Genomic DNA, 27,427 nt, shown 5'->3' on the forward strand with positions numbered 1-27,427 from the left:
TATGGACAAGCATACAACATGTGGTGCAATGTATGTAGGACTTAGTCGACATACTCAAGATGGAGGTTGATAATAGCTCTACGAGTCTTTACCTGTTCGAGGACATTTGTGGTGAATCGCCTTTTTGGGTAAGTAATTTCATAATATGGATGTAATACTTATCACTTTCCATATTTGGATATTATTTCATGACTGGTAGATTGCCGCGTCTTTTCTTCTGGATCTTGTTCACCTCTATCTGCAAGCACCAATGCTTTGGGTGTGCTGCTGGGTGTTTTCGGCAGTATGCTTCAGTGAGGTAGCACTATAAATCGGCAAAAGTTCCGGCCTATCACAAGGAGACTTAACACGAAAATACCGCAGCCTCCCAAAACACACATACGCACTCACCACACGCATGCAAGTCGCACGCATGGGAGGCCGTCCTTAAATGACCTTAGCTGTTAATAGGACGTTAATCAAAATAAACCAAACCAAACCATATCCTAATGGAAGACACAGCTATATGATGTAGTAAGAGATGCAATTTGGGTATACACGTATTTGGTATTAGCTTCATATATGACGGTTCCTTCTCTTGTTTGCAAATATAGTCATCTAAACGGCTGTGTGAAGTTAGCTCAACATACGACATACGACATACGACATTCAAATATTGAATGTTCAGCCGCTGAACATACGACATACGACATTCAGATTTTGATTTTGAATGTTCAGCGGCTCGACATACGACATACGACATTCAAATTTTGAATGTTCAGCGGCTGAACATACGACATACGACATTCAGATTTTGCTTTTGAATGTTCAGCGACTCGACTTAAGACATTCAAATTTTGAATGTTCAGCCGCTGAACATACGACATACGACATTCATATTTTGAATGTTCAGCCGCTGAACATACGACATACGACATTCAAAACTTCATATCTTGTGTTTTTACCAGCCAACGAGGTAACGTTTGAATGTTCAGCGGCTGAACATACGACATACGACATTCAGATTTTGAATGTTCAGCCGCTGAACATTCAAAATCTGAATGTCGTATGTCGTATGTTCAGCCGCTGAACATTCAAACGTTACCTCGTTGGCTGGTAAAAACACAAGATATGAAGTTTTGAATGTCGGATGTCGTATGTCGTATGTTGAGCTAAGTTCACACAGCCCATCTAAACATATGTCTTACTGGTAGTAAGTGGGTCGCATGGCCCGACGGACTCCAGACTTACGTCATTACGCAGAACCCGTCCGTCGTGCGTCGCCATTTCCATTATATCGCTCGAATGACTTAATAAGTTTTGGAAAAAAATGGTTTTGTCTATATCGGGTGAACATGATCAATGTGCTACAATGAGGGATGGAGTTCCCTAGGACAACTGGGGCAGCGATCAATAAGGCAGACGAAGGAAAATTATGTTTCCCTCTTACTCCACGTGAGTTGTGATCAAATTTGGTTTGGTGCATTATTGAGTAAATCAGATCAAGTCGAAGGTGCGGCTCCCCTGTAACAAATACTTAATATAGTATTATAATTATTACAAGTCCTTAAAAAACTAGTTATATATTTATAATATTTCCTCTAGGACATATTTAGATAAGGGGAATATATCCGAAATTGTATTGATGGAGGGGAAGAGGACGGGGTTAAATTACGGACAAATATGGTGGTCACTTAAATCACCTCTAATCCGCAATATTGTTATAACATCGGTTTTCATGTTTCATTTACAACATGATTCAAATTTATACTGAAAGATTTTAATAAATGATTTGATAACTGTGAATAGATTCATAGTTTCAAGTATAATTCAGTTTTATTTTGTTCTCTTTTCGATTGTAAAAATCTTTTTTTCTTATTATTAATTGATTTAACATCACACTCCAACTATTTCTCAACAGGGGAAAAGTAAAGTGTATTTTGTAATGCGTAAGGCGTCTATACTAATAGAAATCAATGTCACCTTATTCATACAGTAAAGCCCGCTCCTGTATATAACATCCTGATGTTAATCTCTCTGTCGTCATCAATATATTCTTATCATGAATATGTACGTGTGGAATCATAATACATTATAATATCGTGTAGTATCACTCCCATATAGTCAACTGTATCTATCCCAAAATTATCACAGTTAAACACATACATTGTCCTATTTTTTGTGATTTTGTTAAAAACACCTTACAAAATTAAGATATAACCTTATTTGTACCGTAATTTCCGGTTTATTACCAGTCCTTTCGGGACTCGTGTTGACATCAAAGGGGCGACCGATATGGTCGAAAGCAACATCGAAACCTTGATGGGCAGGTGCAAAAATAACCGAGTTACATACAACCACATGTATATGAGGAGATAACAGTCTCGTATGTATTCAAGCTCAGATTTGATATTGAATACTTTCAATGACATGTGCTCCTTCACTGCACATCAGTCGTAAATAGTAACGTGGACGTATCTTTGACATTTGACCCCCTAGAAGTACAAAGTTGTAACTCAGTTTTGAGGTTTTGAGAAAAATGAAGTTGAAGATTTCGATAGTTTAAGTTCAAAACTCTTATTGAAAGCCAAATATATATATACATATATATAAGGCGCTATATAAATCCGTGACATACAGCTACGATTAAAAATAATAATACCATTTTTAATTGATATAAGCACAAATTCTAAAATAATAAAAAAAAAAAATGAAGCTCACTTGGATTCGAAATTTATTTTATTCTAAAAACTATCAATTTGAGATACGGCCCTTTACTTCCAGGCACTAAATAGCAAGAACTGTCTCCAACATAGTTAGAGATAAAGACAATTGTTTGATTGTCAATTGTTAGAGAAGGGGCCGCGGTGGCCGAGTGGTTAAGGTGTCCCGACACTTTAACACTAGCCCTCCACCTCTGGGTTGCGTGTTCGAAACCTACGTGGGGCAGTTGCCAGGTACTGACCGTAGCGTAGGCCGGTGGTTTTTCTCCGGGTACTCCGGCTTTCCTCCACCTCCAAAACCTGGCACGTCCTTAAATGACCCTGGCTGTTAATAGGACGTTAAACAAAAACAAACCAAACAAACCAAAATCAATTGTTAGAGACAATCGACATAATCTATCATTTATTGTACTATTTTTATGCTGCTATATCCATAGATATTTTCCATTTACAGACAAATGAAGTACTCACGTCAGAATCACCGAAGTTTACATCATGCTTTCAAACAACAGTACTAGAGTGGGCTCCCTTTGCATGGCTTGGTTTCGTACTTCCGATTTATGCTGTTTGCCTGTGTTGTCGTTCCAAGACATTCCCTCTACCATTGACGGCGATAAGCATCACCAAGACGGTTCGTCGGCTTAATATCAATTATATTGTTTAGGTCTTCAAATAATACTGATTATATTGCTTATGTCTTCAAATAATATTTATTATATATATCAAGCAAAATATCAGTATTCAAATGTCTTCAATATTTTATTTTTTATTAAGTAGAATACATAGGTAAGATAGGATTTTCTCTGACATATAGATGGACCAAACTTGTTTGTACAGGCGTGAGTGATAAAACAAACGTTTAAGATGATAAATATTGATTCCACCGGGTTCGTAGGGTTTGAATCTACATTTTCTCTTGCGGACCAGCGCATATATGATGTCACGTGTTAATTTCTATATGTTTTAGTGGACATCGTGTCGTTTACGACGACAATATGGCTGTCAACGTCATGACATTGAGTGTTACGTCCTCAAAATGAAACTTTCAAGATATAACTATTTACAAGGTGGCATTACTTAATAAAACTAATTGTCATAAATGTGGGGGGGTATCGAAAATTTTTACATATATAGACTGATTTGTCTTGCGTGCATTGCCTACAGTCTGGAGGAAACATATGTATATTTTCAGGTGGCATGTTACGTGTTGTTAGCTCTGACGCTTCTACAAATATGGGCCGTAGATCAGGACGGTTGGACGTACATAGGAAATATACAAACGGACAAAAATGTGACAACGCCCCCTAACGTAACGTCAGCAACAATAGATGGCCCTCCGACGTCATTTTATCTTGGGATAGTACTCCGTGTGGTATCATTGGTAAGTAATGATGCAGCGTTAAATGAAGGTTGAGTTGTCATCGTGATGATTACAACAACAACAAAATCCTTTCAGATAACATTTTCTGCGGTTTTGAGAGAGAGAACTGAATTTTAAAAGACTGTATCTACTAACATATACTGAGTGGGTGTTGTAAAAATGATGTTTATTTCACCACATCCGAATTAAAGTAATACACGTCGAAATTATTGTATACCGATGACTTCTTAATTTATTCCTGTACACGCTCAATCCTAACATTGCACAATGAGTGAAAATGTTTTCTCTCCATGTTTAATGTAACGATGAAATAGTTCACCTAGATAATGACAAATTATGCGTATACTTATAAATATGTACATTGTGTACTATCAAACACTGTCAGATATACATTATTTTTGTAGGAACGCTTTGGTCGTATATATAATCTATGTAAAATGTTTTATGGCAGAAAAATGTTTCGACCAAACAAGAAATACTGATATTATCAGATATTTCCATTACGGATAATTCCCCTTACTCTTATTTAACAAAAATGGTGGCAAATGCATCCTGGGTGTCAGTTAATCTTTTAGGACAAATAAATGGGGAATCTGATATAATATTGAAAAAGCCAAGTAAACAATTCACTGTTGTAGTAGATTACTAAATAACAATTGGTAAAAGATCATATTTGTGACTGAAACGCTCTAAACAAAAACCAACCGTATATCACATGGCTTAACCTGTTTTTTTTTTTGTTTTTTTTTGTCACGTTAGGCTGTCGTTGGAGTGTATATTCAGTACGCAAGATGGTCCGGTGTCGTGAGTTCGGGGGTTATACTATTCTACTGGACACTTCTACTTATCTGTGGAATAATACCATTCCAGTCGGCAATATCATATATGGTAAGTCCGTCCGGCGATAATGATAGTATTTTACGACATTATCACAGCGTAGTTATAATTCATTGGGATCTTATTTACAAACATGACCATCATGTAAATGTAAAAGTTATACTGTACTTTCAAAAGAACAGGAAGTTTCTCAGTATTACTGTAGGTAGTTTATTTTCTGATCAATGTATAAATAAAATCACCTTATTTAACGAACATAATAAAATCACCATGTTTAACGAACATACGCAATAATTTTCTACATCCACTTGCTTTGACTTTATACTGTCACCTTCGACAATGTTTTTTATTTATTTTTTTTAACTTCCAGAATAATGTTACACGGTGTTAAAATCATCAAATGTCTTTAAAGTCATGTGTTGATCATCAGCTTAAATTCAAACATTCATATGGATGTGGAATCATAGTTTGTACCTTTTTTTGCCTTTTTGATTCGCATGATTGTTTTTGTTTGGCTGCCTGCTAGCCGGATTCCGCCAGTAGTATCATACAGTACGTGTACATGGCGGTACTTCTTACACAACTGATCCTCCATTGTTTCGCTGACAAGCGTTCTGGACAGCTGTATCAACAAATCGGAGAGGATGGGGTGAGTAAATACATAAATTCCAATTTAATTCAATCGTTTAAGGAAGGTGAATTCCGCTGCAGCATTATAAAACTAATATTTATATTTATATCTACAGACTTAATGCTACACATGAAGCAATCACTTGGTGTTCCATCCTGTTTATTGATCAAACACAATTTGCTGTAATCGCCAGAATTCTCAATCACAATTATAGGCATATCTGAGGTCAAGACATAACTACTTTTGCATACATTGCTAGACACATATTATACACTGCTACTTTATGACCCACATAACACAGAATATTAATTATTTACGAAAGTGTGGCATTTTTATTGAACAACGTTGCAATAACTTTGTCTGTCGTCTGGAGATTGAGAAGCATAAAAGGTGTCCTTCAAACTTTCAAATAATGTTATTTTCAACCATATACAGCACATTGGTAATATCAATTTAACCCAAAGAGAGGCAACACAAATAGAAATGCATGTACAAGAAGTCAATATATTAATAATAAAAATGCCGCCCATATTTGTCCGATTTTTGGTGCTTGGTCTAAATACAATAAAACACATTTATAATATTGGGACAATACATTAAACAGAAGGTTAATTTTAGGGCAAACATGTTTCATCGATACATTTACCACATTAAATTCTTTTTACAGCCACCTTGTCCGGACGAGGACTCTTCAGCACTATCCTTGTTGTTTTACTTCTGGTTATATCCGTACGTATTATAATAGGGACAACGTTGTATTATAACGAGCTCGCCCTATGATGAAATGCTTAGATAGTGGATACACATCTAGATGTTTTTTCCGTAATCGCCTTCATTTGGCGGCGATTGCATGCCTTCTACAACAATGATAAAATTGAAATTCAAATGATTGAGAAAACAGTTTATGAATGTTTTATTTCAGCCATGTCTGTTTTTGATACGTTTTTGTTCAATATGTGCTTTAATTGCAGATGCTACTTAATTTTTCACACAACTCTATGCTGATTAATATGTTAACCTGATATTTTTTTAGGTTCGTTTTTATCAAATGCTTTAGAACAAATATGTAATAGCAAATCTAGCCACTTTTGTATACACATTAGCTTATTTCACTTACCCTGTATTAGTGTTCTTGTATCCCTTCATGCAGTATCGTGATTAAAGCCTTTAAGACGACGATGGGAAAGGAGACTTGTGGGAGCAGACACCAAGATTAAAGTGTGAACATGCAGTGTATGAGCTAGGCAGGGCATGGGACGCTGAACAACTGAAAGCTAATATTTCAAACAGGTAGAAACCACTCGGAATTAAAAACCTATTTTCATTGAGAGCCGGACATTTTTTTATTTTAAGTATACGATATACTTTATGTAATAAGTAACGTAATCAGACTTATTAATATTGTTTACTTTAATGACAATATCGTTTTATCAATTTAGAATTACCATTTTGTTTAGATGTCCGTTTCCCCCCTGTTTTGTTGACATACGATACTTTCCAGTTTCACTTCCAAATAACAATTGATAAAAGTATGTGTAAAATTGTGTAAATGTACATGTAGTTATATGTTTTTTCCAGTTTGATTCCAAAACCGCAGTATGATACTAATTTACAGAAGTATATGTAACCCTTTTTTTTGATGTGGTTAAATTGTACACCTATCTCATTTCATAATTAAATAAATGTAGATATTGCTCTCTGTAAATGCAATTTTAGCTTGTAGTTTGCTTGTTACTACAATCACAAATATTCAAAATGTACAGTCTTAAGTGTAGCGTCATCCGGAAATCATCGTCTATCTATTTTATATTCTAACTAAGAATTGTTTAGTTTTTATGAATTTTTTCAGAAAAACAAGTCGTACAGTCAGACAGAAAAGCCGACATAAAGTCGTGACAAATGGGTTTGCGAAATCATGTGAGGACACGCCTCTCCTGAACTCGAACCGCGTCACATCCGACGACACTGATGCTCTCCACATACCAATCAAACTGAAGAGGCCGTCTCTTTTCATGTCATTGTTTAAGACATATGGATCTCTTTATGTCATAACAGTTTTCATCAAACTTATCAGTGACGTCACCGCTATGCTACAGCCTGTTATCCTTGGGTAAGTAAAGCAAAAATTGAAAAAGCCTCTCGTATACAAACGACAACAGTATCCTAATACCTACACAGCTAGGATGTAAATGCTATGCGAATCAGGTTGTGGTGTTTGTTTATATCATTAGAACAGTGGCACCAGCTCTAAATGTGTAAACATATTCTATGACCTTTTCCAGTCATTCTCAAAATAAATGCAAAATTCGTAAACTTGCGGGTTTAGGCAGAACATCGTCTGTGTTCGAACAGCTATTAAACTCGTTTTACTTTTCTTTACATCGCTTTCGAATTTCCACAATCTTAGTCCTAAGCAACACATATTTCTGGTGCATTTTTTTTCATGTTAAGTTTTTACAAGGCACTGACACCTCTTTGTCTGTTGTTTAAAGTATCCCTGCGATATATATATGTCATAATTTTTGCGTCAGACATTATTCAGGAAGATTCTATGGTATGTTTTCGTCTGACATACATTCACTTGTGCTAGTATGGACGTGTTCGATCTTCTATCAGTACATCATGTTCTTTACATTCCATCTATCCATCTATTCCTGTATGATTTATAAATAAACGCCTGACAATTATATTATTGTTATTAAACCAATATAAGGTAAAACATATCAGTCATCAACTTTATATAAACATCAATCATTTTCAGAATACTAGTATCTTATATCGAAACCAATGCGGAAGATCGAGACCCAGAGTGGGTTGGATATGCACTGGCGGTATTGTTTGCGGTTACTGGGGAGGTAGAGTCGCTTGCATACAACACGTCGCTCCATCTTAACATGGCGCTTGGCATCCGGGTCAAGTCAGGTCTAATAGGGGCTATATATCAAAAGGTAAGTGGTTATTTACTTGTGTATTTGATACCTAATTATGTGCATCATGTCCATGTTAAACAAACTTTTAAGTTTTAACATGTAGAATTCCCTGGCGGGACAATTATTCTGTAAACGATCATATCGTAAAGATCAGCTGTTTGCATTTCATTCCTTGTTTGAAAATAAATTGATTTCAAATTTAAACACCATATTATATGTTATTTATTTAATTTGAGCATCATTTGTGAACCATCGAAGAAAATGTTCGAGCTTCGAAAACTTTATTATTCTTACAGGAACATACGGAACACACCATTTACATCCATTGCGATATTTGAGAGTGTGACAATGAGAGGGTAAAAGTAGGAAGAGTATATGACTGGTTGCCCGTTGTCAGTATAATGTGACCGGGTGGGGTGTGCTGCTGGGTTTCTTAGGCAGTATGCTGCAGTGAGGGAGCACTATAAATAGGCAAAATTTCCGGCCTATCACAAGGAGACTTAACACGAACATACCGCAGCCTCCCAAAACACACATACACACTCGCCACACGCATGCATGTCGCACGCACGGGAGGCCGTCCTTAAATTGCCTTAGCTGTTAATAGGTCACTACAAATGCCAGTCTAGTAAGCATCATATTGGTCTAATGAATGTGACATCGATCGATACGTCAAACTCTTAAATATCATATTGTTTGTTTTATATTTACTTCAATTATGTATCATTTGTAATTAACGTTTTAACCCAATGTGCTTTTTCTGTTGACAAAGTCACTGCGGATGAGTAATTCGGTGAAGAAGGACTTTACTGTCGGCGAGATAGTAAACCTGATGTCTGTTGACTGTCAGAGAATTCAGGACGCATTCGCATTTCATCACTGGATTTTCTCCTTCTTCTCCATCACAGGAATCGGTATGTAGCACGTTTGTTAAATATCCCTGCGACAGGTCAGTAAGGTCAGTAAGGTCATATGATTGAATGCATTAAACTGCATCATAGATATGTTTCGTCCCTCTAGAACTAGTCTGTGATGAAAAGCGTCTAAAATGTCATACTTGGAAGATGCCACAGGACGCTCAAAATAAATAAGTCTTAAGAATTGTTGGAAGGAAGGAACAGTAGCTCCTTAGTAAACATATTCATTTCTTTATTGGATTGAAAATACTAGCACTCTTAAAACAGATGGAATAGATACTGAGTTCAACTGCGACATACAGATTTTTGTCCTTCTTGGACTCGTCAGTAATAATGCTGATGGCCTAAACTAGTTATCATAAGAGGAAACCAAAATCCGAAGGCAAAAACTGCATAGATGGATTTAAATGTTTATTTTCGATAGAAATTAATAGAGACCTAACCACTGGTGTAAATTCTGAACCGTATCAATATTCTGTCAAATGAATGAAATTTTAGCACGCCGTTCAAACATGACAGAGACGTTATAGCGGTTTATTCCTGTGGAGAGTCTTATCAACATCCAAGGTCATTTAATGACGGCATCCCTTGTGTGCGAGATACATGCAGTTGATGCGTGTTTATTCTGGGACTATTGTATGTCTCCTAGCGATAACCCAGAACCGATGCCGATTTATAGTGTTAACTCACTGAAGCATACTACCAAAGACATTCTGAAAGTCACCACTCCTCCCGGTCACATTATACTTATATACTGATACAGAGAACCTTAAATGCTGAGCATTAAGCAGGAGTAGCAACTACCCTTTTAGTGGGGTAGGGATGTATTCGGTAGTTGATAAAACCCAAAGCCTACCTCACAGGGGCGAACGCTGAAATATAGTCCGAAAGTGAGACAGTGCCGAAGGAAAGCTTAATGAAACTGATGGTAAAATTTACATACTAATAATGACCTGGATATACTGTCATTGAGATGTGTTATATTGCATACGTATTCGGGTGTAGTGAGTATTCAACTCGGGTCATTTCATGAACTGAAATGGTGTGATGTTTATATTATCTACAGGTCTGTACCTAGTATGGAATGAAATGGGAGACGGTATATATGGTTGTATCGTCATCGTCGTCATATTCACCATCCTCAATGTCTACTTTGGTCAGCTTCAAGAGAGATACCAACAGGGTCTGCTCAAACTAAAGGGAAGCAGAATGAAACTTCTCAATGAGGTTCTGGGTGGAATCAAGGTAAAGTAAAATGACGAGCTCTTTGAATTAATTGCTATCATTACTTCCAGTTTTTGTGATAAATTTATTTACGCTGTTTCTCTTAATTCAGGTCTTGATACATGGGCACGTCAAACGGAGAGCGCAAAATCATTTTTAATTATATTCAGCACTCAGTTTAGGTGATTTTACTCCTAAAATACATTAATGAGTAAGACATTTCACTCAATTCGGTGATTACTTTCAATTCTAGGTCCTGAAGATGTACGCTTGGGAAAAAACCTTCACAGAGAAGATAAAAGCTATAAGAGACTTGGAGATGGGTTTCCTAAAAAAGATCGCCGTGGTGACTGCGTTCTCTGTCGTTCTGGCAGTACACAGTCCATTCTTTGTATGTACTTGATGAATAATGGGTTTTGGAATGCAAATTTATATTTTTGTTTACATGTCCGCCTCGGTTGATCGATTTTGAGCTAGAATTACGGTTTTCTTATTATGTCGGTATTCTGTTGTTTTCCCAACGTTTTATCGCGTTTGAGATAGAATTACGGTCCCGATATTAAATTGGTATTCTCTGATATGTCCGTCCACGTTAATGAAATTAAGACGTTAGATAAAAAAGAAATAAATGCATATCAAAGAGTTTTCAAACGAATATGAAATGTGATAAGATATTTGAGAACTGAGAAGGAATCCCTGTATTACTGCTGTCACTCTCAGTTTCTCTAGGTATTAATTATTTGCTGCTGCAAAACAAAACCCTTCAGTGATCCAATAAACATTCATTAGAATTCAGGCACGTATCTGATGGTATTTTCCTTTCCATACCATAAAGCAACTGACATGCATCACGTAAAGATTAGAAAGACACAAATTCCAATCGAGAATTATATCCAGTATAGTCAAAATGAACTAAATTGCGTCACACAGCAGCTTCGTCTTCTAAGAGCTTTAATTCTATAAGTATGATTCTATGGGTCTCAATTATACCTGGTAATTGACAAAAGACACTCGAAATTGGACGGAAGAGAAAAGAGAAAGATCTGGATTGGGATATGTTTTAGAGTAATTTCCTGACTATACTTAATTTGTTTTCCAGATGAACTTTGCGATCCTGTTGATTTACATGCTAGCCGATCTGTCCCGATACTTGAACGCCACCACAGCATTTACTATAGTATCTGTGGTCAACGTTATCCGATACCCGATAGCGTTATCTCCCTTTGTTATCACTTCCTGTATACAGGTAAGATCCTACACGAACAGTATGATTTTTTAATTTCAATTTGTGTTGAAAAATAATAAGCAATATACAATACGGCAAAATTCAATACAAAGGTTAACTAAACAAAAATTAAAATACTTTCACATTTTTAATGATCTGGCTAGTTAGACGCTGTATATTTCAATTTCATTTTTGCAGACTTATGTATCGGTGGACCGTATTCAGAGATTTCTTTGGGAGGAGGATCTAGAACATGATAATGTAAAGCGTGTCACACATGGCGGTATGCATTTTAGTTCATACAAACATGATATTACCAGGGAGCTGTAGATGACATGGTCCAGCTTGTTAAATGTAGTTTAATCGAAGTTATGAAGCAAAATTACTGAGATTATAAGGCATGATAATCATCCCCATGTTCGTGAGAAACGTTTAATAACTTTTTTAACAATTTTAACCTAATCATGACTTTATACATAAAATTTCATTTAAGTTAAATGAACTCTCAACATTAGCATCGGCATTATCTCAACAGGAAGAACAAGCCTCGGCACGCTTTGAAATCGTTCGTATTTTCTTTCGGTATACATTGTATATTGCAAAGGACGTGTAACTTTGTTGTGACCTTGACACCATTGTAGCCGTCAAACACTTTTATTCCATTGTCACATGGGATGTCCGTTAATGCGATTAAGCAATTTAATCTGTGTTTTATTATACTTGTAATGTAAAAAGCTTTATGAGCATGAAAAATTGAATGCAATATTGCTAGGGACTAGTCTATGAAGTTATTGTAAATTCATTCGTCTTTTTATTTCTTCTATATTTCTAGACCATGCTGTCAGTATTCAAAACGGACGATTTACCTGGGACATTGAGGATCAGATGACAACACTGACAAAGTATTGTTTTGGGGGCATTATATTACAATATGGATATTGATTCAACCTTTAATGTCCTGAATCTTTTGACTTTTTTTATGCTAAATTATATTAAAATATTATATTAATTATGCAGTCTTTTAAAATCGTAGATAATTTTTAATCTTTAATTGAAATCAAAGTGATAGTCAAGTCGCTAAATGTCTATTTTCGATATTCCAGCATCAACTTTGAGATACCACAGGGAAAATTGGTGGCGGTGGTGGGAATTGTCGGTTCAGGCAAATCCTCGCTGATCTCAGCTGTATTAGGAGAGTTAGAAAGGCTGGAAGGGGAGGTCACTCTGAAGGTAAATCATTTATTTTAAAATACTACGCTTACAAATTCAAGACTAGAATTACAATAAAAGTCTAAGTAAATGAAATAATGGACGTATCAACATATCTTATATAAAAACAAAACATGTCGACAGATCATGACCTGTTTAAAAAAAATTGCAAGACTTCTCTTCATTTGGCTAGTAAATGCTACCTGGTTCATATTTTGATTGTTTATAGAGACCAACCAACCAATTGTTTTCCCATAGACTTTAGTGTTAACGTTTTGGATTATTCCATTCAAATTCTTGAATTGAATATGACGATTATGGTTTATAACAAAAGTTTAGGGTCTGATATAACACCTAATCAAAAAAAAAAGTTGGGTCCTTCAGCTCAAATTTTCTTCAGGGTAGCCATTTTGAAAATAGGTGAATTTCGCAGTAAAAATTCTTAAAAATCTTAAATGTTTACCTGTTTACTATTATTACGTGAACTTTTGAGAAAAAAACCAATCGGACTTACGAAATTTATATCAACATTTCTTATTGATAGTTACCTTTCAGGCTACATATCTATTTTCTCACTTCATAACATACTGGCCAATCAGTGGCTGCCAGACATTTTATCCTTGGCTCAACTTTCTATCCACAGGGGCTGTTTCAAAAATATATTTTTTCAATTGGTTGGTTGTTCCCTTATATACTGTTTTGCTGAAAAAGATTTCGCTATACAATTTAAAATTGACACATAAATCTTTGTGAATTATGTTTGATAATATATTCCTATCAATGAGTTCTTTTTCGTCAAGTTACGCAAAAATGTTCATAATACCAAGTCCTGCAGTCATGGGCGGAACATGACTCCCGCGAAAGGATAAATACATATATAGGTATATCTTATACGTAACAAGGATTTCCTGGATAGTTAATCATTCAGTTATATTGTATTGTCTCCTGCAGGGATCGATTGCCTACGTACCCCAGGAGGCATGGATACAAAACATGACATTAAGAGACAATATATTATTTGGAACGCCATATCGTGAGAAGAAATATCGGAGAGTTCTGGAGGCTTGCCAACTCCTTCCTGACTTGAGCATACTTACAGCTGGAGACCAGACAGAGATCGGTCAAAAGGTAATAAGTTAATCAAAACACCAAAGAATTCTAACATAATCAAACTATAATTCAAACTCAGAACTGTTTAAACGAAGGCAAGATATAAACAAAGATGTAGTTTTGCTTGAAGACTCACGAGAAAGTACAAGGAGAATAAGACACCCGCAATGAAAATTTAGGCCATATCCTGATTAAGTAACAATCTAAAATGCGAGTTCGAGTGGTGACACCGGGCACACTTGTCATATACAAAATATCAAACACGTCTGAATTGAAATTTGGTCAATGTAAAACTCTCTGGCGTAACGCGACATCGACAGATATTACGTAGTAAAAACGAGAGATAAACCAATATGAATATTTTACATTGTGTATATCATCAACATTATATATTAATTGATTGTTTTACTTTATATTATGTATCTTATTTGCAAGGTTTACATGACAACTATGATAACTTATAATCAATCATTCGATTATCAATTGAATATTTATTGCGGGTTGTTGAAACTATTCATTCCACGTTGTCACATGAACGTTTTAGGGCATTAACTTGAGTGGTGGTCAGAAGCAGAGGGTCAGTTTGGCCAGAGCTGTATACAACAACGCAGACGTTTACTTGCTGGACGATCCGCTCAGTGCCGTTGACAGTCACGTGGGAAAGGCGCTATTCCAGAAAGTTATCGGCAACGAGGGATTACTTAAAAACAAGGTAACACATAATCTGTAACTCATTAATGGAGTAATATATCGAGATAAATTGCCTGATATAAGGACTCAATTTCAGCTTAATGTATAAATAAATAATATACAAAGAAGACAATCAAACATGCTAGACGGCATACAATATTTGGCCGACAAACAAATCAACACAATCATACTTTTAATAATTGCTTTAATTCATAGATGAATTATTACATATTTAGTTATCAGTAATATATCTATAATACGTTTTTTGTCTTTTAATTATTTTAATTATGTCATTATGTGAGGCTTGTATAAATGGGTATGTCTTTATGTTACGTTGGTAGACCAGTTTGTCATAATGTGACGTTTGTTTGTAGACCCGTATGTTATTATGTGACGTTTGTAGACCAGTATATCATTGTTTGATGTTCATAGACCGTATGAACTAGGTGGCGTTTTAAGACCGTATGTCTTTATATAAGGTTTGTAGACCATATGTCATTATTTTATGTTTGTAGACCCGTATCCTGGTGACACACGGCGTCCATTGGCTGCCTAACGTCGATAGGATTATCGTTATGGACGGTGGACAGATATCAGAGATAGGAACTTACGAGGAACTGCTACAACATAACGGACCATTCGCTCACTTCCTACAGACTTTCCTGTTACACGATGATGATAAAGACGAGGAGGACGTAAAAGGTACCAGACAGTGATTCATGTTGTGTTGTAATGATATTGTACACTATGGTCAGTCTTCTTAATCTGAGCTTTGTTTTTTTAATTGTCATTAAACTTGCTTTTATTGATGAAAATATAAACTGAAACAAATACTTTTATCTATGCATTATCTATTCATCTGTCACCCGGTAACCATTGTATATTAATGTCATCTTGTTACCGTTGTTTACGGTACAGTTATGATCATTACACTATGCTTTGTTCGTTTAAAGTCATTAACCAATACATCTATAATTATGTCGTACAAATACTAATATAGTTTTTTTTTTCAATAATAACGGCGCTTTTGTTTCGTGGTTGTCAAATTCGGACATTGTTCACAGTTATTAGATTTCGCGCAAACGAGCCGTGTATCTGTCCACAGTAAATACTTCTAAACATATGTTTGTAATTACAAATATTCGCTTGATATTTATTTTCGCGTTATATCCATTGACTGTGAATGTAGCGAAATTAAATCCGCGCGAAAATTACCACCTATTTAGTATTTGATTTCGAATGTAACACAACTTCCTTTTCTATAGAAGGAATCATTTCGGATATACATACATGATATGTTTGATTGCATTTTGAGCAGAAACAGACACAGGAACAGGAGCCACCCGCCGACGAAGGACTCTTTCAGGTGTCAATCTCTCTTTATTACTTTCTCTTTGTTAACAAATTTAAATGCGGAATTATTTAAACGCTGATAGCTACCCTCATATTTATATGGATCTCACTAAAGATGCACTGTAGAAAGTCGCCTCGTTTGATTAATTGACGCCATTATCGACAATGGCGAGTCCCTGAAGAAAGAAACAGATGTATGGCGCAGTTATATTTAATTTTCCTCGACTGTGCCTAGCTCTATATTTGTTTTGAAAGGTCCTAATATCTTGTGTGTCTTTTAGTCCGATTGTCCATTGATATTTACACATTTCTGCCTTTTCCCTACAAACGTATATTGTTTTTCTGCAAACATACCTATTTCTGTTTAATAGAATTCTTATCATGTTTATAAGGATTTATTATTTTATTACAGTTCAGGAAATTAAGGACAAGATGTGGGAACAAGTAGAGGAAGTTACGTCTGATGGTATGACGTCAGACGATAACGTCACCATAGAGGGACTGTCTCGGCGACAAAGTATCCGGCAAGTATATCACTGGCCTAGGCCGTCTCGACGGCAAAGTATCCGGCAGGTATATCACTGGCCTAGGCCGTCTCGACGGCAAAGTATCTGGCAGGTATATCACTGGCCTAGGCCGTCTCGACGGCAAAGTATCCGGCAAGTATATCACTTGTCTAGGCCTTCTCGACGGCAAAGTATCTGGCAAGTATATCACTGGCCTAGGCCGTCTCGGCGACAAAGTATCCGACAAGTATATCACTGGCCTAGGCCGTCTCGGCGGCAAAGTATCCGATAGGTATATCACTGGCCTAGGCCGTCTCGACGGCAAAGTATCCGGCAAGTATATCACTTGTCTAGGCCGTCTCGGCGGCAAAGTATCCGATAGGTATATCACTGGCCTAGGCCGTCTCGGCGACAAAGTATCCGACAAGTATATCACTGGCCTAGGCCGTCTCGGCGGCAAAGTATCCGATAGGTATATCACTGGCCTAGGCCGTCTCGGCGACAAAGTATCCGACAAGTATATCACTGGCCTAGGCCGTCTCGACGGCAAAGTATCCGACAAGTATATCACTGGCCTAGGCCGTCTCGACGGCAAAGTATCCGGCAAGTAAATATAAAAAAAACCTACAAAGGTCGTCTCGGCAGCAACGTTTCGATCAAAGGCCGTCTCGGCGGAAAAGCATCCGGCAAGTAAATATAAAAAAGCCCACCAAAGTCATCTCGGCGGTGACGTATCAGGCCCGTTAATCACGATCATAGGCCGTCTCGGTGGAAAAGTGTCAGGCAAGATAATCACCATCGATTGATTAAAAAGACGCAATCACAGGCAAACAAAGGTAATAATAACTGCTGCAAAAATCCCAGGTCCACCGCCGAGATTTAAAGAGTAGCAATTAGGACACCCGATGTATCAACGTGTCTCTAGTATGACACAATGTTGAAACATGTCCCTGGTATAACATAATGTTGGAACATATCCCTGGTTTAACATACATTGTAATGTTGAAATATGATTGGATTTATTACCTTTAAACGAAATATAACAAACATTGATCAAGTGATATTGAAGAAAAAAAATCGTAGCAGATTTTGTAATATCAAAGTATGATATTAAATCATTATGATGATTTAATGCTTTATACATGCAAATTATGTATTTATGATGGATTCGTGTTACTTATAAAGGAAATATGACATGGAGTAAACTGCCCTGAAAGAAATGGGGTAAGGTAAAGGTTATGATTCACCTTCCCGGTCAGTTATTGTAGTTTTCTTTTGGTTTAGACTAACGTGTAGTTATAATATATATATATATAGTAATATCCTAGCGATTTACCAGGATTCTGTATCATAAATAGTATGACTTTGATATTTTTTTGTATTATTATCTCAAATACCTATAATAAAACAATGCATGATACTGATACGCTGTCTGGATGAATTTGTTATGAATTTATAATTATTTTCGTTCAGGAAAATTACAAAGAATGGATCTTTAGTCCCGTCAAAGCTGTTGACCAGGGCAATATCTCGCCAAATGTCAAGGTCGATATCGCATTCCATTACAAGGTCAATGTCAAAAGCAGACGATAATATACTCGGCCAGTTGATCACAGAGGAGGGAACTGAAGAAGGGTCGGTAAGTCTATTTCAGCGACGAGAAAACTAGTCAAATACGTCATCCCTAACCATATATTTCATATTACCGCGTAATATATACATGCTATATAATAAATAATAGCACGTGTTATTGATGACATAATGCATGAAGAGACAAAATGACTGTAGCATGTTTACTTCCCATAGTTTACGATTACCGTTCGAAACAAAAACATTAACAAAGCTAAGATTTGAATTTTTGTACGATATAAATCATTAAACAAGTCATACTTTGGCTCAATATTATTATTCATTATTTCGATTGTAATTGATGTAATTCGTTTTTCTAACACATGACAGCTCTTCCAGTATTCATTATGTTGTAACAGGAGCGAGAGTGGGCAGTTTGCTTATAAACCGTTCTAATCGAACCTGTGTGGCGGGTCGTGTGCAGTTTCCTCAAAAACATAGCACACATCGAATAAAGATGGTATTTTCTATCATTTATCATTTCGCTAACTGATGTTTTGACACATTTTGTATATGCATGTAGGTGAAGTGGGCTGTAATTCTTGCATATGTCAAGGCCATGGGAGCGTATGCGACAGTGTTTGCGTTGCTGATGATAGCGGTTTTCCAAGGCCTGAATATGTACTCGATATTCTGGATCACGGACTGGACAACTGACGAGTATCTGGTCAACACGAGTAACCAGGTGGAAAAAGAGTATATCGATACGAATATATACTACCTAGTTGGGTACGGAGTACTCGGGCTAGCACAGGGTAAATATCTAATGCCATATACTAGTATCCTTTAATAATTTACCACTTTTCCGTTGAACTTCGTTCGCATTTGTATGAAGATTGTATCTTATGATAGTGTAACAGAAAGGAGTTATGAAAAATACCCAGCTCGAAACTAGCGACTTCTTGCTCTCAAGGCAAGCATCCTTCCACCAGGCTAAAGGGAAATCCCCGCAAATCTGAGGTAGTTAGCTGATCTTATGCTCTTCACCAATACTTTATTCACAAAGACTTCGCCCCCAAAAAATACCACAACCAAGGTAGTTTAGCTCCAAGGAAACCTCTCAGTCTCCTATAGCTTTCACGTGGAGTGCTCAGCGGCACCAAATCTGTAATAGGAATGATTAATGAAAAATACCCTGTCCGCGTTGTTGCTCGAACTAACGACCTCTCGCTCTCAATACACACATCCTACCACCTAGCTAAAGGGAAATTCTGGCTTGCCTGAGACAGTAAGGTGGCCTTATACACGCCAATTTTACAATAGCATGAGTATCATATTTACATCGTTCATTCATGTAAGTGTCTGGTGTACTATCGCTAAGTGATACTTTCCGTATTTGATTTTACAAATGATAGATACCCGGTTAAATGATAGATACCCGGTTCTCAAGGTACTCAAGTTTAAAGCATTACCATACTTTATAAAGCAAGTACATGTATTATTGACTCCAAACTCTTACGTATGTTCAACTGAATAACAATTGTCGAAGTAATATTTTAAGTGTACAACTAACACATCATGATAAATAAAACTTAATTGCATTGAATCAATCATAAGGCGGAACAGAAATACCTTAGTGTATTTGTTGAAATGACTTGATATAACCAAATGCATATTTCAGATACCTTAATCTATATTTGTATCCATTTACAGGAATCTGTCTCTTCCTATTCGGTCTGATTTCACTAGTTCGTATTGTGCGAGCCAATGGGACACTTCACGAAAGAATGATGAAGAGTACTTTCCGTTCGCCGATGTCGTTTTTCGACACGACACCTATCGGCCGTATCATGAACCGTTTCTCCAGTGATATAGACGTACTTGATGACCGGATGTCTCGGACGTACAGACTGATGATGATTTTTATTTTTACATTGGCCTCCACTGTCATCGTGATTTCTATCACAACACCAGTTTTCCTTGTCGCCCTGGTGCCTGCTGGGATAGTTTACGTCCTTTTTATGGTAAACAGAAATTTATACTCATCTCGATAACATAAATAGTATACCTTTTTCGTGAATCATATACCTTAACCGAAGAACTGGGTTCACTTCCGGTTTATAGTATGTTGTCGACATATATTTCCAGTTTGGTGTATTCGTGTTTATAGTTACCACTTTCTACTTTCAATGTTTTCCTTGGAGATTGTTTCACCTTGTATCAGTTAAAACAATTTCGCAAACATGTGAGCAACCATTCCGGGAATGTCTGCATTTAACAATTAGATATTTTCGTAACCAATATATTTCTTTATTTCAATTTATTCTTCCGGTGGCAAGAACATATAAGCAGATAACATGCCAGCAGTATCTGGTCAGAATTCGTTGATCAGTACCATATTTCTCCTTCAAATCAACCTTTTATGCTTTACAGATCTTCTACCTACCGACAGCCCGTCAGTTGAAGAGAATAGAGTCGGTGACTCGCTCCCCCGTGTATAACCACTTCAGCGAAACGATCACGGGTGCCAGCGTCATACGGGCCTATCAGGCGTCCGAACGTTTTATAGAGGAATCTCAGAAACGTGTAGACAAGAACGCCGCCTTCTACCATGCCGCTAATGTGTCGGCTAGGTCCGTTTTATGTACTAAAGCGTCACATCCGTATGAAAAATTATTTGTTTTAAATCATGACTATCAATTATGATGCAAAACTGTCCTTTCTACCGACTTTGAATACCTGAAAATTGCAGTTAGTTGCCTTAATGAGGCATTTTGTATTGTTTTAATGATGTAATATATTCGATATTGCATATTTGAGGTAGTATAGTCGTCATTGCCAGAATACTTGATTGAAGCAAGACTAAATCACTGCTTTGTAATTCTTAAATCTATTGCTTGGTAGTGAGTAAAATTTGATCGAGAAGGATGAAACGGCAGCATGATACAGCTAACTTCTTTTCGGTCGAACATCTAACCCCGAATTTGTTACAAAATGCCTTTAGTACAAAGCATTGTTATTGTAGGTGGATCAGTGTCCTGTGTCTTTAGTACAAACCATTGTTATTGTAGGTGGATCAGTGTCCTGTGTCTTTAGTACAAACCATTGGTATTGTAGGTGGATCAGTGTTATGTGTCTTTAGTACAAACCATTGTTATTGTAGGTGGATCAGTGTTGTCGTAGAGAGCATCAGTAATATCCTGGTATTCGCTGCTGCTTTGTTTGCCATCAATTCACCTGAACTAACCGGCGGAGATGTTGGTCTCTCACTCACATACTCATTACAGGTATATACATTCTGCGGAAGCATGGTGATAGAACTGTTAATATGGCAATCCTGAGGAAATTACTACGAAAAATATAACACGCTGACAAATTAATCTAAAACCAACGTGTCTACGGTTAATCCTATCCTGTTGAACAAACTGTCAAATGGTTTAGAATATTTTTTGTATAAGCATTTACATATTTTTAAAACTAATAACATTAACGAGACAGACATCAATCAAATGTATTATTGTCTTCTTATGCATTTTAAAGATGTTCTTTTGCTACAAAATATGATACATTTTCTGATTATATTTCACGCATTTCTTTGTTAATCATACTGTTTCAGATCGTGGTAGGGTTAGCGCTGGTGGTGTTTGCCGTCAGTGAGATGCAGATGAATATAGTCTCTACTGAACGCGTGGTGGAGTACACAGATCTAGTGGAAGAGGTTTGTTAAAATCTCACCGAACATGTCAAAATCATGGGTGTTAGTGAGTGGGGAAGTGAAAGAGTAAGTAAGTGGGTGGGTGAAGGGAGGTTTGTTAAAATCTCACAGAACATGTCATATTTATGGGTGTTGGTGAGTCGGGGAGTGAGAGAGTAAGTGGGTTGGTGAAGGGAGGTTTGTTAAAATCTCACACAACATGTCATATTTATGGGTGTTGGTGAGTCGGGGAGTGAGAGAGTAAGAGGGTGGATGAAGGGAGGTTTGTTAAAATATCACAGAATATGTCATATTTATGGGTGTTGGTGAGTCGGGGAGTGAGAGAGTAAGTGGGTGGATGAAGGGAGGTTTGTTAAAATCTCACACAACATGTCATATTTATGGGTGTTGGTGAGTCGGGGAGTGAGAGAGTAAGAGGGTTGGTGAAGGGAGGTTTGTTAAAATATCACAGAATATGTCATATTTATGGGTGTTGGTGAGTCGGGGAGTGAGAGAGTAAGTGGGTGGATGAAGGGAGGTTTGTTAAAATCTTACACAACATGTCATATTTATGGGTGTTGGTGAGTCGGGGAGTGAGAGAGTAAGTGGGTGGATGAAGGGAGGTTTGTTAAAATCTCACACAACATGTCATATTTATGGGTGTTGGTGAGTCGGGGAGTGAGAGAGTAAGTGGGTGGATGAAGGGAGGTTTGTTAAAATCTCACACAACATGTCATATTTAGGGGTGTTGGTGAGTCGGGGAGTGAGAGAGTAAGTGGGTGGATGAAGGGAGGTTTGTTAAAATCTCACAGAACATGTCATATTTATGGGTGTTGGTGAGTCGGGGAGTGAGAGAGTAAGTGGGTGGATGAAGGGAGGTTTGTTAAAATCTCACACAACATGTCATATTTATGGGTGTTGGTGAGTCGGGGAGTGAGAGAGTAAGTGGGTGGATGAAGGGAGGTTTGTTAAAATCTCACACAACATGTCATATTTATGGTTGTTGGTGAGTCGGGGAGTGAGAGAGTAAGTGGGTGGATGAAGGGAGGTTTGTTAAAATCTCACAGAACATGTCATGTTCATAGGTGTTAGTGAGTGGGGGTGTGAGAGAGTAAATGGATGAAGGGAGGTTTGTTAAAATCTCACAGAACATGTCATGTTCATAGGTGTTAGTGAGTGGGGGTGTGAGAGAGTAAGTGGGTTGGTGAAGGGAGGTTTGTTAAAATCTCACAGAACATGCCATGTTCATAGGTGTTAGTGAGTGGGGGAGTGAGAGAGTAAGTGGATGAAGGGAGGTTTGTTAAAATCTCACAGAACATGTCATGTTCATGGGTATTAGTGAGTTGGGGGAGTGAGAGAGTGAGTAAGTGGTTGGGTGAAGGAAAGGTTTGTGGTTGTGTGGGAGGGAGAGACCGAACGAACGAATATTAGTATATATTTAAGGAATCCAAACTAACTTACTTAGCTAACAAAGAAAAGGATTCCAATACTTTCGCTTTTCATATATGGTGAATTGTGTCAAACAATCCTATCCCTTTGTATTTTGCTTTTGTTTTATCGATTGTGATGGAGAACTACCGTTTCGTTATTATGTCAGTATTCTTTTTTTTGTTTTTCTAACAGGCCGTGTGGATCAGGGACGACTTCCGCCCTCCGCCTATGTGGCCCCACGCCGGAAGTATCAAGTTCGATGGATACACCACAAGGTACCGGCCCGGACTGGAACTGGTACTCAGGGGGATAGACTGTGAAATACAGAGCGGGGAAAAGGTACGTCAACAAAGTCATCCATAGTAACAGTATTGGGGAACCGTACTCTCGAAAAAATTCCCCCAAACTGAGTGGGTAGGAAGCAGCTACATTGTACACTTGTAGTATATACCGGGGTCGTATATGCACTTTTTATGAAGTTATTGTAGAAAATATGAATAAAGATACTGATATTATTATAATACAACATTTACTACAATATCAGCGTCTACAAACCAATATATGGTTTTGCTATTATTTTCCCCTCGTTTTAACTTTTTTGAATTAGAACTTTGGTTTCGAAATTATGACGGTATACTCTGTATACATGTCCTCTTTTCGTCGCTTGATCGTTTTAAGTGTTATAATTCGATTTCATTATTATATCGGAATTCTCTATTGTTTTTACATGGTTTTCATTTTCACATATATTTTAATTCAGATCGGAATAGTTGGAAGAACGGGAGCTGGAAAGTCTTCCCTTGCAGTGGCCTTATTCCGCCTCATTGAATCTGCATCAGGGACGATATCCGTCGACGGGATTCAAACATCCGATCTTGGACTTCATGATTTGAGACCGAACATCACTATACTACCGCAGGTAAACATAAATAGTATTGAAACCATACACACAATCCCGGACAAATTATAATTGTTTAGAGTTAATCGGAACATGTTAGGGAATTACAACTATATATTTGCTATATAAATATTATACAAAAAACACACAAACAAAAAAAGTAAGTCGCATGGAGGGCCACGCCGACTTATTTCAGTAACCAAATAGCTATGTTACATTTACAAGGAGACTGTGGCGTCATGAACAATAAGTCGTTATTACAGTTGACACATGTGGCATTAACCGGCGTCCATAAAAAAGAAACTAATATAAGGTAAATAGTTATTCTTTTATTTAAACAAACACTCATCACGCGCGTTTATTTCGTGGACGAAATGTACATTCGGATGAATTGGACATAATTTAACTGCACCTCTTTACATAAACATCGTAACACAGAACTTAATATAGAACCAAAGACCTTCCTCAAGACGAACAGACTTGACACAAAGGGTTTCTGCTTGTTACGAAGATATTTTTAAAATCCTATAAAAGACCTGGAGTATAATATTTTTTTCCTCTGGGCCTGCGGAACAACAAACGTTATAAACACATTTTAAATACATAGATGTCTAATTTATTTCAGGATCCCGTGCTATTCTCCGGACCATTGAAATCCAATCTCGATCCCATAGGAAAGTTTACAGATTACGAAATCTGGAAAGCATTGGAATCCGCTCATATGAAAAAGTTTGTTCAAAACCAAAGGGACCAGCTGTATTATGAATGCGGAGAAGGTGGGATGAACCTGAGGTATTTATTAATAAATATGATGATACTCATCGTATTCAATATGCATTACTTTATCTAGTTCATTTGACTAAAAATAATGTTAAAAACTAAAACTCATTTGATACGTGCTTTCTAGGTATTCGTTATATAACATTTCTCTTTTTAGGAATGTGAAGTTTATTTTATATCTAGATTCTACATGATGATCTTATTTACAGAAAAATATTGTGGAAAAGTTCATTTTTTCTGTTGTGTGATTTCGCTTATACTTTAAAAGTTACCTACTTAAATTTATCGTTTCAATTATTGATACTTTCTGTCAATATGAATCATGTATAGCGCAATCAATAGACCATATTTTATCTTTCATGTTATGTATTCGGTTTCAGACATGTTATTGCTGCGCATATTCAAGGATATCATTATGTCATAATAAAGCAGAATATCACATGTCTTTTATACATACAGACACCGTATTATGTCAGTCCATTATTAACAACTGGTTAGCGAACCTGTCGTCTTGAGAGTGACGTCAGTACTCTAAGTCTCTATGACTGAGGCTAAACCTTATATACTTCTTTTTCGGTAGTTTTCAACATTTATTTACACAGGAGTTAGTATTAAGTGAAATCACACTAGAAAGTCTGAACATGCGCATGACATTCTAATATGTCACCACGATATGTGATTTTATATTCTACATGCTGTCTCCTCTGGTGTTACAGTGTAGGCCAGAGACAGCTGGTGTGTCTCGGCCGAGCCTTGCTCCACAAGAACAAGATCTTGATCCTGGACGAGGCCACGGCCGCCGTGGATATGGAGACTGACGAACTGATACAGCAGACGATACAGACCGAGTTCAGTGAGTGCACTGTCCTCACCATCGCCCACAGATTGAACACGATCATGGAATACGACAGGTAGGTTGAATACGACAGGTAGGTTATACCGTCATCACCATCGCCCACAGACTGAAAGCTATCATGGAATACGACAGGTAGGTTATACCGTCCTCACCATCGCCCACAGACTGAACACTATCATGGAATACGACAGGTAGGTTATACTGTCCTAACCATCGCCCACAGACTAAACACTATCATGGAATACGACAGGTAGGTTACACTGTCCTAACCATCGCCCACAGACTGTAGACTATCATGGAATACGACAGGTAGGTTATACTGTCCTCACCATCGCCAAAGGACTGAACACTATCATGGAATACGACAGGTAGGTTATACCGTCCTCACCATCGCCCACAGACTAAACACTATCATGGAACACGACAGGTAGGTTATACTGTCCTCACCATCGCCTACAGACTGAACACTATCATGGAATACGACAGGTAGGTTATACCGTCCTAACCATCGCCCACAGACTGAACACTATCATGGAACATAACATGTCAGCTCCATATCAAAATGTTTCCTGCATCGAAATTCATAAAGAGATTGATTGAAATGTTACCAGACGCATAATCATAAAACGAAATAGTGATAAGAAACACAACTCGGTGTCATGGTAACAAATTATATCAAACTTTGAACATATGATAATACAGACATATAACAATAATTGTTCTTGAAAATAATTAAATTGAAATATTTTCTAAAAGGGCAACTACATACAAGAGAGCTACGCCATACAGTGTAAGATTTGGAAAAGAGGGGAAGGGCGAGATAAAACTACTGACACGTGGAGAAGTCAATATCACTTAAACCATTTCGAAATTGTCCTGCTTTCCTCTATTTATCATTTCACATTACAAAGTTTGGTGATTGTATTCAAATTGTTTTAAACAGAGTGATGGTTCTGGATAAAGGTCTCATCGCAGAATTCGAAACGCCAAGGACGCTGTTACAGGACACCTCAAGTGTATTTTACGGAATGGCTAAAGATGCGGAAGTAACAGACTGGTTTGAAAATGACAAATATGCCAAAAAGATGTGAACACTTTTATCTGCCTAAAACAATTGGCTGTATTCTAACATTGTTATGCTGTATATTGTGGTAAATGATTCACCTACGTTGTCTCTTGTAATGGCAATAAACTATTTCAGTCTTACTGAACACTTTCATATATCCTTGTGTACAGGAACAACATAACTACGACAGAACATACTGAGTGTGAATAACATATCCAATAAAGAATCCGGTATCAAAATAATTTGACGGAAAATAAAATGCGAAGACTCGTTGTGTGAATATTTTTTCTATGGAAAAATGACAAACACTTTCTAAAGTACTTTCGACCTTTAGAAAATACGTAGGTGCGCATACACAGCATCCTCGATACAATTAGCTTAAAATATGTACAGACACACAAAGTACATGAGATATATT

The 27,427-nt window shown here is 37.0% G+C and overlaps 1 protein-coding gene across 1 annotated transcript; it reads left to right on the forward strand.

Moving 5' to 3' along the window:
- On the forward strand, positions 1-27,274 carry LOC117315054 (multidrug resistance-associated protein 1-like). The gene is made up of 32 exons (XM_033869190.1): positions 1-128; positions 3,157-3,333; positions 3,895-4,083; positions 4,843-4,971; positions 5,447-5,569; positions 6,219-6,280; positions 6,702-6,841; positions 7,401-7,661; positions 8,313-8,499; positions 9,254-9,395; positions 10,465-10,643; positions 10,876-11,013; positions 11,722-11,868; positions 12,046-12,130; positions 12,680-12,749; positions 12,951-13,077; positions 14,008-14,184; positions 14,711-14,878; positions 15,372-15,558; positions 16,175-16,222; positions 16,622-16,733; positions 18,189-18,354; positions 18,868-19,099; positions 19,998-20,308; positions 20,718-20,917; positions 21,448-21,571; positions 21,901-22,002; positions 23,602-23,748; positions 24,170-24,328; positions 24,933-25,099; positions 25,804-25,998; positions 26,887-27,274. Exons 8-32 carry the CDS (start codon positions 7,564-7,566, stop codon positions 27,032-27,034), a joined length of 3,816 nt encoding a protein of 1,271 aa, XP_033725081.1. The 5' UTR covers positions 1-128; positions 3,157-3,333; positions 3,895-4,083; positions 4,843-4,971; positions 5,447-5,569; positions 6,219-6,280; positions 6,702-6,841; positions 7,401-7,563; the 3' UTR covers positions 27,035-27,274.
- The last annotated feature ends 153 nt before the right edge of the window (positions 27,275-27,427 follow it).

This window comes from Pecten maximus, chromosome 17 (assembly GCF_902652985.1).
Source record: "Pecten maximus chromosome 17, xPecMax1.1, whole genome shotgun sequence".
Lineage (NCBI taxonomy): Eukaryota > Metazoa > Mollusca > Bivalvia > Pectinida > Pectinidae > Pecten > Pecten maximus.

Excerpts from the sequence above, each read along its gene's own strand:
- LOC117315054 (XM_033869190.1), top strand. The coding sequence starts at position 7,564 with ATGTCATTGTTTAAGACATATGGATCTCTTTATGTCATAACAGTTTTC. Across the intron at positions 11,014-11,721 it reads CAGTACACAGTCCATTCTTT|ATGAACTTTGCGATCCTGTT; the intron begins GTATGTACTTGA and ends TTTGTTTTCCAG. Across the intron at positions 14,879-15,371 it reads AGGGATTACTTAAAAACAAG|ACCCGTATCCTGGTGACACA; the intron begins GTAACACATAAT and ends TTATGTTTGTAG.